At 40.4% G+C, this 12,759-nt stretch overlaps 1 protein-coding gene across 4 annotated transcripts in view; it reads left to right on the forward strand.

Annotated features, from left to right (window-relative positions):
• The first annotated feature begins 3,815 nt into the window (after positions 1–3,815).
• The window catches only part of nckap1 (NCK-associated protein 1), a 52,101-nt gene continuing 43,157 nt past the window's right edge, over positions 3,816–12,759 (forward strand). For 2 of the 4 annotated variants that reach the window (XM_027162553.2, XM_027162554.2), the window contains exon 1: positions 3,816–4,212. In XM_027162553.2, the coding sequence (XP_027018354.1) occupies positions 4,105–4,212 (108 nt within the window). In that variant the 5' untranslated portion in view covers positions 3,816–4,104. The remainder of the gene's footprint in view (positions 4,213–12,759) is intronic. The other 2 variants (XM_027162555.2, XM_027162556.2) reach the window with 1 other exon arrangement.

The following is a 12,759-nucleotide window of genomic DNA, read 5'->3' on the forward strand; positions in this document are numbered from 1 at the left end:
CCTTTCTTGTCCATTGTTACCCCAAGGATGTGAGCTGTGACTGAAGGAGAAATCAGATCATTATACAGGGATATTGCAAGATCATGACTTGGGGATGATTCACCTGGGATGAAGAGCAGTTCAGTTTTGCTAGGATTGAGCTTTAACTGATGAGCCGTCATCCACGATGATATGTCTGCCTGACATGCTGAGACCCGAACAGAAGCTGTGGTATCTGAGGGTGGAAGAGAGAAGATAATTTGTGTATCATCACCATAGCAGTGGTAAGAGAACCCGTGTGAGGAAATAACTTCACAGAGGGAGTGATTATACAGACAGGAAAGAAGATGACCAAGTACTGAGCTCTGTGGGACATCAGTGGAGAGTCTGCCTGTAGCGGATGTCACTCCCGTCGATGTTATCTGATATGAGCGTCCTTCCGGGTAAGAAGCAACAAGAGAGTGAACAAGAGAATCTTGTGGTTGACTGTATAAGAGTCGAGGAGGATGAGGACGGGTGACAGCTTGGCTGATCCAGCAGCATGTAGTTTCTCAGAGACATGCAAAAGGGCTGTTTTTGCCGAATGTGCTGCTTTAAAGCCAGACTGATTGGGATCTCGGAGGTTGTTCTGTGAGAGATAGACAGACAGTTGATTATAAACAATGCGTTCAATAATTTTTGAAAGAAAAGAGAGACGTGATACCTGTCTGTAGAAAAACAAATAGGACCAAGCAAAACACTCGGAAATGATCGAATTAATTAAAACAAATATATTAGTAAAAAAGTAATGAAAAATTATATCAATAAAAAACAAATTACTTTTAGTAAAAATCATTCAACTTATGAACGTTTCAGTATATAGTAAACAAACAAACAAACAAATAAAAATAAACCAGTCAATCAATATTTAAATATGTATTTAATGCATTCTTTTTTTTAGCTTGAAGTATATTTAATTCAATTCAGTTTTGTATGTATAGCTCTTTTAACAATAGACTTTTCTCAGAGAATTGTCTCAGAGTAGCTTTAGAGACCATGAAAAACATCATAAAAATATTTTGTGTCAAAATTGTTAATGAAAAACATTAGACAAACACTAAGATAGATAGATAGATAGATAGATAGATAGATAGATAGATAGATAGATAGATAGATAGATAGATAGATAGATAGATAGATAGAAGGCTCTCAGGTATCACGCATTGAAAGTGACAGTCACGCATTTGGGTCTTTTGCCACGCTCCCGCCACACATCGTATTTCTCACGCAGAAAAACTGACTATTTATCATATATTTAATAAGCCGTAGAGCCCAAAATGTATCAGCCCGCACCGCTGTCTCTATGGAACCGGGCCAGAATCAAGCGCGTCTCCACTGGAGCTCTTAGTAGAGCCTGACACTTATCAGCCAATCAAAAAAGAGGCTACACAATAGCCAATCAGAAAATAGCATTATTGTATCTGGGTAAGATTTAACGCTACAACCAATGAAAAAAAAAACATATCCTGGAATTGTTCAGCATACGGTAATCCTCGTTCACCCATAGAGAAAACCACTGGAGCTGCGAGCATCACTTTGAGCACAGCGTAAGTCATGATCTCCTGTTTTAATGTTACAACAAATTGAGACAAACAATGACATTGTGACTGCTGTTAGAGACGTTTCCCAGATAATCAGCATCAGGTTTTCATGAGTGTCTGTAACTTAGACAACAGTTTTACAGCCTGTTCACTGACAACACCTGCTCAGAACAAGTAGTCTAGGCCAGTGGTTCTCAAACTGGGGGCCCTGAGATGGTAAATTAAAGTGTATTTCATTGTCAATGTTATAGGTCACTTTTAAAATCATGTCATATTTGATATCCTGGCCATTGATGCATTAATCATTGCATCTGTCTTTCAAAGATGAAAACTAAAAGGCAACTAAGCATTCTCTCATTCGCCATGAGAGGAAAGCCCCCGAAAAAGGCCAGGTTGCAGGATGCTGGCCCAGAGCAGGTGGTGAAAAGGGTGAGCCTTTTGTTGTGTTTGGGTGGAGGGGGGTTGGAGATGTCACTCTTGCCTGTCTTCAAAACTTGAGAGCCCAGTTAAAGGTGGGGTCTCTGTTGTTTGAAAGCCAATGTAGACATTTGAAATCACCAAAACAAACATGCCCCTAACCCAAATGGGTCCCACCCCTGTATTGATAGCTCCGCCCACACATACATACGTAACCCAGGCAACTAATGGAAAAAAATGTGTTTTTATCGTAGCTGAAGGAAAGAACAATACAATTGCAGATAAACAAACAAACAAAAATGACACACATCATAATCATGTAAAGGACAAAAGCATATATTAGTTCTGTGTAACAAAGCAAAACCAACGTTACTCACCTATCGAGAAGGAAAAAAGCCCCTCGGCGTCTTAAGTAAAGTCGGCCACATATTCACAGATTGGAGTTTTGTGTAGTAACAGCGTTTAGCTCAGGAGTTATTGACTCGGGGTCAATAACTCCTGAGCTAAACGCTGTTACTACACAAAACATGGTTGTAGCTGTCTCTCTACATTACTATGATAGAAAAGAGGTGTTATTTGTGTAGTAACAGCGTTTAGCTCAGGATTTATTAGGAAACTCCAATCTGTGAAACCACTTCAGGAGACCACCTCCTGAAGTGGTTTGAGCGATCGGATTTATATCCCTCTCGAAACCGTTTCGGAGGGCATTTACACCTGGTCTTTTTCCGATCGGATAGTTATCGGATCACAGAAAACGCATGAAGTGACCAGGTGTAAAAACCCCCATACTGTACATCCGATCGCTCAAACCACTTCAGGAGGTGGTCTGGGACGCATTTCAGATGAAACTGGACAGGTGTAAATGCATGTGGTTGTTCAAGCCACATACGTCAGGGCTATACTCCTCCCAAACGGAAGTACGTCACTCGCAGGTGACTCGTGAGTCGTGCATCGCGCCAGAAACAAATATGTTTTCCCACCAGTCTTAAAATGCACTGCTGGCACCAGTGAAAATGCAGCAAACGGTAAATGCTGTTTTTTGTAGCAACCGCACACACCAAAGCGTGTTCCATTTCAATTACCCCGGAAATGAGGTAAAATATATTAGCATTTTGGGCGGGAGTAGAAAGATCGGATCGATATCCGATTCGCCGAGACGCATTTATGTGGCCTAATGTAAATGGAACGGTTTTAACAAATCAGATAGCTATCGGATCAGAGAAAACACATGAAGTGACCTGGTGTAAAAAGGCCCTCAGTTACTAGCCTAAACTGGGCTGAGACACGGGGCGCCCTGTAACTCACACACTTGCGTGTGTTCACAATTCACACGGTGCAGATGGGAGGGAGAACGGCAGTTTATGAGAATAAATTGTTTATTTCCCTCACAATTTCACAAAAAACTCACTGCACTGTCTGTCTGGTCTCTCTGCACGTTGCTTTGTGAGATCATGGGATCATGATCATGAGATTTAGGTCAATTGCTTGAGTCTCACGCTCAAGTCCCGACTCAGTTTTCTGAAGCATTTCTCAAATAATGGAGACCCCACCTTTAATAGATAAACAGATAGACAGATAAACAGATAGATAAACAGACAGATAGATAAACAAACCCACTATTAAACAAAAACAAATAAAAATATCCATGGATTAATCTACAGATTTAATGCTGATCTTAATGACAGAGTTGTTCAATATGCTGCTGCTCTAACACCTACAGAGGAGCTCGTCGTGCTTTAGTGTCTTTTGCGATTTGAGACACGGCCCATGATTTTCCAAATTCCAGGAATTCAAAATGGCGGATCCCGAGTGAAGTGTGCTGCGTAGTGCGCGCTTTGTGGATCGGGACACGGCCCTGCGTTGGTGTTGCAGGAAAAGAACTGGGCTGAGGTTTGATAGACGGGGCAACACCTAGTGAAAAAAAAAAGAAATCGGGAGAGGAGGAGGGAGAGAGAGAGAGAGCTCGACCAAGCCTTTTAGCCTGTAATATGGGCTTCATTTAAACACTATTTTCAGCTGTTTTATCGTTTTTTTTCTCTCTTCTGACACTACGGACAAAACGGAGACGGGTTTTCTTTTGGTTTGAATTAAAATAAGAGAGAAAGAGAGAGAGCGAGAGAGAGAGAAAATGTCTCGGGGTGTGCTGCAGCCGAGCCAGCAGAAACTGGCCGAGAAACTGACCATCCTGAATGACCGGGGTGTCGGGATGCTCACCCGCATCTACAACATCAAAAAGGTACAACAAGCTCCGGCTTTCAGCACACACACGGATCCTAAAATGGCTGCATTTATCCCACAAACGCTCTGATGCTGTGTCTCTAACTAGCGCTAGGTTTAAACCCCTGACATTCTCATTAAACACGGCTCGGGTAGACAGGAGGGGCGATAATACCACATATAACATATATGCAACATATAAATAAACAATGTGTTCTGGCTGCGATTCATCGTTTAGGATCATCTCCGTGTAAATACACAGGATTCGGCTTTCGATGTTGACGTTAGACGCTAACGCTAGCTCGGTTACGCTAATGCTAGCAGACGCTAATGCTAGCAGACGCTAATGCTAGCAGACGCTAATGCTAGCTCGGTTACGTTAAGGCCATTGATATCTATGCGCTAAGGCTAGCAGACGCTAAGGCTAGCAGACGCTAATGCTAGCTCGGTTACGTTAAGGCCATTGATATCTATGCGCTAAGGCTAGCAGACGCTAAGGCTAGCAGACGCTAAGGCTAGCAGACGCTAAGGCTAGCAGACGCTAAGGCTAGCAGACGCTAAGGCTAGCAGACGCTAAGGCTAGCAGACGCTAAGGCTAGCAGACGCTAAGGCTGTACAAGCTCACGGTTGTTGTTTCATCAAGAATCCGCGAGTAAACGTATCGTGGGGGGAATTTGTTTAAACGAATTTTTGGACCAAATCTGAGTTTTATTTACATAGATTTATATCCGCGGTGCTTAGCTAAGGTAGCCGGATAGCTAATGCTAAAGGCGAATCGTTTAGCTGCGGGTTGATGGAAGCTAAGTTTCGTTATAGCAGTAAATATATTTATACACATATTCTACTACTATTAGTAATAATTTCCTTAAGAATAATAACTATATTATTTTTACTAGTTATAACAATATTGCTATTGACCGATATATGGCTTGTTTGTTTGTTTATTTATGTATTTATTCATTTGGTATAATTGCATATTACAGGAATGTGTGTGTTTATAGTTATATGCTTATTATATTATCGTCAGATTTTTTTGTTAGTTTGTTTATCTATCTACTTGTCTATCTATCCATCCATCTATCCATCATTCATCCTTGTGTTCTTAATTTGACATAATTGCATAATTAAGATATGTTCTAGTGATTAAGATATGTTCTAGTAAAATATTGCTATTTTACACAAATAAAAATCATTTATGATGCTTGAATTAATAATCATAATTATTTATAACAATTGTATAATAATTATTTAGCCATTCCCACATTTTGCTTAATTTGTGTTTTTTTTTTCTTTATTTAATATTTATGAAATAATTGATACAATTTTTGTCTTCAATTATTTTGCACGACTAAACCAGTTTTAAAAGTATATTAAAGAAATTTTTGAAAATTATTATTAACAGCTCTTTGAATCTGAATAGTATTTATTTAATAATATTTTACACAACTAATGTTTATAATACTAAACAATATATTGTAGGAAATGTCTTTTTCTTTAAATATATTTATTTAAAATGATTTCTTTGGCATGACTACACATAACAGGAACTTTTTAAATAATGTTTTATTTATTGAACACAAGAACGACCGTCATGTCTGTAAAAGTTTTTAAGTAATAGTAGTAAAGTTGTAATTTGTCGTAATACATTTTTTGGGGGTTTAAAAGTGAAAAAATTTTTCACACTTTCTTTTTCTTTTTTGTAGAATTGAGGCTTTGTGAAATTCTGAAAAGTTTGGCATTGAATGAAAATCATTTCAGAGTGCAGTTAAAGACCCTCTGTAGAGTTTTCTGCTGTATCGTCACTTCAGTGCTGTGTGAATGCCTGGGTTTGTGCTCTGTTCTCTCTGATGGTGTGTGTGTGTTGTGCCTGAGTTACTCTGGGTTGTATACGAGTGTCAGTAGTGTTATCTGAGGTTTCATCTGCTTCCTGTTTGGGTCAACAGGTGTGTTTTGTGGTTTGCAGATGCGGTTTGTCAGTAGTAAGGAGTCAGAAGTCAGGAGTGATTTGGCCTTGGATTTAAATCAAAGATTATTTTCTGTCGTCTCTGACGGTCATCCTGAGTAACTCTCTTATCACACAAGCGGACATGAGGCTGAGATGGGTGTGAAGGAGTGTGTGCTACATATAACCAGGGTTGCAAAAGTCATGGAATTTTCAAGGCTGGAAACTTTCCATGGGAATTAACGGGAATATATGGGAATTGGCAGGGATATGGGGGCAGTCGTGGCCTAATGGTTAGAGAGTCTGACTCGTAACCCGAAGGTTGTGGGATTGAGTCTCGGGCGGGCATAGATGGTGTGTGTTCACTGTGTGTGTGTTCACTGCTGTGTGTGTGCACTTTAGATGGGTTAAATGCAGAGAACAAATTCTGAGTATGGGTCACCGCACTTAGCCGTATGTCACGTCACTATATCACTATATATGGGAATTACCAGGAATATATGGAAATAAACTGGGAATGTAAAAAAATGCAGAGTTGCCTATAACAAGGAACTTCAATGTAGTTAAAAAAATCTTGCAGCATAATTTGGTTTAAAACAATTAGATTTAATGCAATTTAACCCTGCATTCCTCGGTCACTTGCACACAGCACACTGCTTACTGGAGGGCCATTGAGGCCAAACCCCCTGCATGTACTTGTTCTTCCATAACGTACACAGTAACACTTTATTTTAGGGTCATTTAACTAGTTGCTTATTAGCATGAATATTAATAGAATATGGGCTATTTATTAGTACTTATTAAGCTTAATGCCTTATTCTGCTTTACCTTATCCTACATTCTTAATTGTACCCAATACCTAAACTTAACTACCTTACTAACTCTTAATATGCATTAGGAGGGTTACCACATGCACAGATTTGACCCTCCCCAACACACTCACTTGAGATTTGATTGGGACATTTTTAGACGTTTATATAAATTTCCCTATATTTGCAAATAATTCCTGTAAATTTCCATAAATTCCTGTAAAGTTTCCAATTTGGAATATTTCCAAAATTCCCCAGATTAAGTTTCCATTTTAAAGTTTCCGGAAATTTACCGGAAACTTTCCACCCTTTTGCAACCCTACTTAAAACCCCCTTATGACACAAGTGGGTGTCCGTGCGGGCGCCCGAGAGAGGGTGTCCATGCGCGTGCCCGAGAGAGGTTGTCCGACCGTGTGGTTGTGTGTGAGCGTGAGGGACCGTGTGTGTGGTTGTGTGTGAGCGCGAGGGACCGTGTGTGTTTGTGTGTGTGTGGTTGTGTGTGAGCGAGAGGGACCGTGTGTGTGTGTGTGGTTGTGTGTGTGAGCGAGGGACCGTGTTTGTGTGTGGTTGTGTGTGAGCGAGAGGGACCGTGTGTGTGTGTGTGGTTGTGTGTGATCGCGAGGGACCGTGTGTGTGTGTCTGTCTGTGTCTGTGTCTGAATTCTCACCTCTGTGCTGCCTTGAAAGGTTTTGTCCTGGATTCAGTCCAGTTCTCTACATAAAGAGGATTGTGGGACATTGAGCACAATCTTCTGTGTTAAACTTTCCCACTCACCTTAGGGTCATGTTCATCCCCCTATACATACACAAATGCTCGCATATACACACACACACACACACACACACACACACACACACACAAACTTTACCCTCACTCTTTCTCACCCATCTCTATTCATCTTTTCAGTTCTCCCACAGTTTCTATTTCTATTAACAACTTTTTAAAAATGTAAGTTCTAAAATTGTAATTTTATGTCGATTAAACGAAGCGACTGTAGCAAAAAAAGTGTTTAAAAAAAGCTTATTTAGATTTTATTTTAGTTTATTTAGAAAGAGCATAAGTTTATTCTAACTAGGGATGCAACAATACAGTTAGACCACGGTTCAATACATACCTCGGTTTTTAACCACGGTTTTCCTTTTGGTTCGGTTCTGATGGCTTAACACATAAGTGTTTTTTGTTATTCTATGCTTAGGCAATAGGAACATTTAAGAGGTAAAGAAGAAATAAATAAAAACGATTTATTGCGATACTCCTTTATTTCACTTAAAAGCAAAGAAAAGTCCACTGGTTCCTAGTGTTTTGTATAATATAAACATTTTTTATTTTAAAATTAACACTGACATCTCACAGCTGCTGGTAGCCCAAGTACAAACTGGGAAACACATAAATTCCTAAATTTTGAAAATAAACATGTGATGTTAGTAAACATAAATTAACCCTTTTCAAATAAACATACTTAAATAAATAAACCATCTTAATTAAACTTAACAGTACTCCAGTACAGTATCCTTCATTCAGAATGTAAAGTATCCTTCAGCTTTTCATTTCCCAATCCGACATGCAGTGAACAGTTACAGTGAAGTAACTCACGGTTGCCCGCGAGGTCCAACCATCTGTGGTCAGAGCAAGGCTCTGTGCTTGAGCCAATTCGTACACAATACTGTTGCATGTCTTTTCATAGAGGTCGGGAATTATCTCGATGCTGAAAAAAGTGCGAGTTTTTATAAGATGACAAAAGCCCGCATTTCCAATCAACGAAAACGGCTGCAAATCTTTGGCAATGAACACCCCCACTGCCTTTGTTATTTTCATCAGTGTTGTATAAAGTATTAGAAAGCAAAGATCAACTCTGGTAATAAGAATAGTGACATTTCACTGCTTTTGGTTGCCGCCGTTATAGATACCTGTAAATGCCTCCAGCTCTGACTGCGCGTGCACGCTGCGCGTACCTGTGCGTCTCCGTACAGCGTGCGGATCTGCGTAATACAATCTAGGAGCAGTGATTCGCCAAACCTCCCTTATTGCAGTCGCTCACATTTATTCAGATTTTATTTTGTAGTAAAAAATAACAAAGATGCTTAGGGGAAATATAACGGAGTAAAAGTATACATTTTATCTAGGAAATGTAGTGGAGTAAAAGTGAAAGTTGACAAATTTAAATAGCGAAGTAAAGTACAGATACGTGACATTAGTACTTAAGTACAGTAACAAAGTATTTTTACTACGTTACGTTACAAGACTGATTTTCATGTGTCTCTCGGAACCAGTTGGGTATGTATGCTGGAAGGATTCAGCGAGGGACTGTTGTTTTTTGGAGGACTTTATTACCTGCTCTGCTATCCTGCATTCAGACATTGATATTGCTGGGTGATGGCGCCGCGGATGTGCAATCATATTGGAAGTGTTTCCGTTTGAGTAGGCTACACGTGTAAAACAATGCTTGCAGACAGTCATTTTTTTTTGTTTACCGTTTTTTCTTCCTCTGCGTTATACTCAACAGCAAAACCGAAATGTCTCCACACCACAGATTTAAAAGACGCCGGCGCCTCCTCGTACTGTAGCCTCGCTTCACCACCGCTCGCCATTTTAAAGTGTGGAATGAAGGTTTAACGCCCCCTAACTTTAGAGCATAGTGATTGAACATTTACTCACGGGGAGGAGTTTCCTCATCTCAGCTCGTAGACATACAGGCACACACAAACAGTCAATTCGGAGAGAATGAAAAGCACATAAATTATTTAAACGTAAAACCGAAAAAACCGCAATTCACAAGCACGTATTGAACCGTGGATGTCGTACCGAACGGTTCAATATTATATTGAGAATTGTGGCATCCCTAATTCTAACTGAACTGAATTTAAATTCTGATGATTATGGAAAAGGAAACGTGTGAGTCTGTCCCTGTGAGCATCTGCTGCTCTTTGACATTCTCCTTCCTGGATGAAATCTTGTATAAAATCAGTTCATACGCTGTGGTTTTTAGGGAGCACACAATCCGACTTGCTAGACCACCTTTTCCTGAAGGGCTTCTTTAAAACCTCCACAACGAACGTTAAACATACCGCTAAGCTAACAGAAACTCTCTCACTCACTACTCTTTGATATATAAAGCAGAGTTGCCTTTTTATTTTAATTAAAGCTCATATGTGTATATCTATGTAGGTATTACTTTCTTTCTTTTATTTATTTTTATACTTCTCATCTGTTCAGCCATCGGAGCCAACACTCTGCTGCAAGATTTCAGCAATCCTGTTGCTTAGCAACTGACAGGCCATGAGATCAGTGCTTGGGGAGAAAACATGGGTTTTTTTTTTTGGTGACGTAGCAGAGTTTGGAATTGTCAAGGATTTGCTGTGTGTGTGTGTGTGTGTGTGTGTGTGTGTGTGTGTGTGTGTGTGTGTGTGTGTGTGTGTGTGTGTGTGTGTGTGTGTGTGTGTGTGAGAGAGAGAGGAAGAGGAATTCCCAAATATGTCTTGTGTGCCGTGTGTATCAGTTGTTTGATTTAATTTGAGTCAGCGTTCCTGTGTGTGTGTGTGTGTGTGTGTGTGAGAAATGTATTGTGTAGAGCTTCACACTGGTGCTCGGTTTAAATGAGGAGCCTTAAATCAAATAGCTGTCAGATAATCGAGTTCTGATGGACCGGCGCTGAATTACAGCTGGGAAGCGTAGTGTGACTAGATAATAGCAGTAACGCAGAACATTATGTCACAGCACCAAAATAGAATGTTGCTCTGCTGTTTTGGGGGATCCTGTTTGTTTGGCCGGTTAAAGAATTGCACAAACAAGCACCGACGATCCTATTAAAGGGATTTTCCAACACTACCATGATGACTGGTGGTCATTGCTTTACATGTATATGATAGCATTTGGCAGGCACTATTAGTCACAGCATCTTACATGCATCTTATTTTCTACACCTGAGCAGTTTTATTCAGTAGACGTTCGAGATGTATAATTCTCAGTAAAAGGTTTGAACACCATGTTAACATCCGGCTCGTCACCCGACGCACATCCGCTCGCACCCAGCATCACGAACACTTCACACATTCATCACGTCAGATGATAGCCTTCAAGTAGAAATGTCCGGCGAATCCGATCACATCACTGCAGGGACCTCGAAAAGCACAATTAACCCTTAACTGCTCAGGTGTAGAAAATAAGATGCATGTAAGCTGCTGTAATTAAGAGTACAGGCTCGGATTTGACGATTTTTGATCGACAGTGAAACTTAAAAACAAAGAGGAAAGCTGTACCTTGAAGTTATTACATATTTCCAGCGCCGTCTGTACACGGAAATGCTTTGGTTAAAACTTTAACGCTACAAACGTTCTCGTCCGCATCCCAGACCACCCGCGGATGTGGTTTGTGTAGATCACGTGTCTTTCCTTTGCCGTGGTCCGAACACGAGTGTAAACGCGCCACATTGGTCTGAGTTTTCAGTCTATCTATTCTATCAAATCCTGGAGCGTTTGCACTCATTTATGTCGTCACACACGTCGCTCTATTACGTGCAGTAAGGCTCCTCACCTGTCTTGTCTGTGCCCCACGTCATTCCCAATGTCACTCCCGCTACATGCGTGCTGTCGAAATGAAAGACTTCACGACGTCATCAGTTAAACACACACAAGCGTTACTTTGCTTTAGTACGAGTCGCGTTCACGCTCAAACGAAACAGTTCCAGCGCAACCGAACTCTCACCGTGTTATCACGTGACCCATGATCTGTTTTAGACTAAACTTCCAGCAGCCTCCATAGAGAAACACCTATACACCTACAACACCTTACCTGGAGGATGAAGTAAGAAAAGATTATGTACATTTCCCTTTGTAGACGGAAGCAGAAGTCAGGATCACTGGTGTCACAGTAGATGGAGGGAGGGATGGAGGGGGGTGGAGGAGGGAGAGATGGGGGAGAGAGAGGGAGGGAGAGAGAGATGCATTTTAGAGATAGATGTCTGTAAGAAGTTTTAAAAGTTGGAAACAAGAATTTTCTCTCACGGTTTCAGGTTTTTGGACTCAAAGGTATAGTTTTCTACATAGACGGGCGGACGGGCGGATAAACGAATAAAGCAATAAATAGAGCGTTAGTCTGATGGCATAAAATTTGAATAAATGCACAATAAAGTTGAAGGCACAAGTCTACCCCAGGCACCGAAGTGGCTTTAACGTGCAGTGGGAAGCAGAACGACTCAGGAAGCCGACTCTTATCTCAGAAAACGAGCGAATCCTCAGAGGAGAGAAGTAATTTCGCGCCGAAGGGTTGCGTCCTACATCGTGTCCAACGTCGCTCCGCCTCCCCGTTACACGGCGGCATCCAGCGTCCGAGCGCCATTTCATTTTGTATCGGATCATCACTTTAGCTTCTTAACGCCAAAAACTATTCATAAGAAACCTGTGTGCGTTGATGTTGAATTTTGTAATGAATTTTCCCTCACACTTTTGAAGCAGGTCACGTCTCGCACGTCTCCGCATGTGAGAGGTGTAGTCCAGTCACAGTAATTGTTCCATTCTTAATTTATTTCTTCAAAATTTTCCCTCACATTGTATTTTTGTGACATTTGTTTTTCTTTTTTTTTTTTTTTTTTTTTTTTAACATTTTTAGTTTTATTATTATTACGTAAAGTACGTTGACTTTGGCCTCATGTTATCGATTTCTTTCCTCGCATGTCATCCTTTCTGTAACTATCAAATTCGTTAATCCAGACAGACCCTTGTTTGTTTGTTTGTTTGTTTATTACTTTCTTTCTTTCTTTCTTTTTTTTATTAGTTTATTTTTTTTCCCGAAATTGGATCCACAGATATGCATGGTAGAG

The sequence above is a fragment of the Tachysurus fulvidraco genome, chromosome 6 (genome assembly GCF_022655615.1).
Source record: "Tachysurus fulvidraco isolate hzauxx_2018 chromosome 6, HZAU_PFXX_2.0, whole genome shotgun sequence".
Classification (NCBI taxonomy): domain Eukaryota; kingdom Metazoa; phylum Chordata; class Actinopteri; order Siluriformes; family Bagridae; genus Tachysurus; species Tachysurus fulvidraco.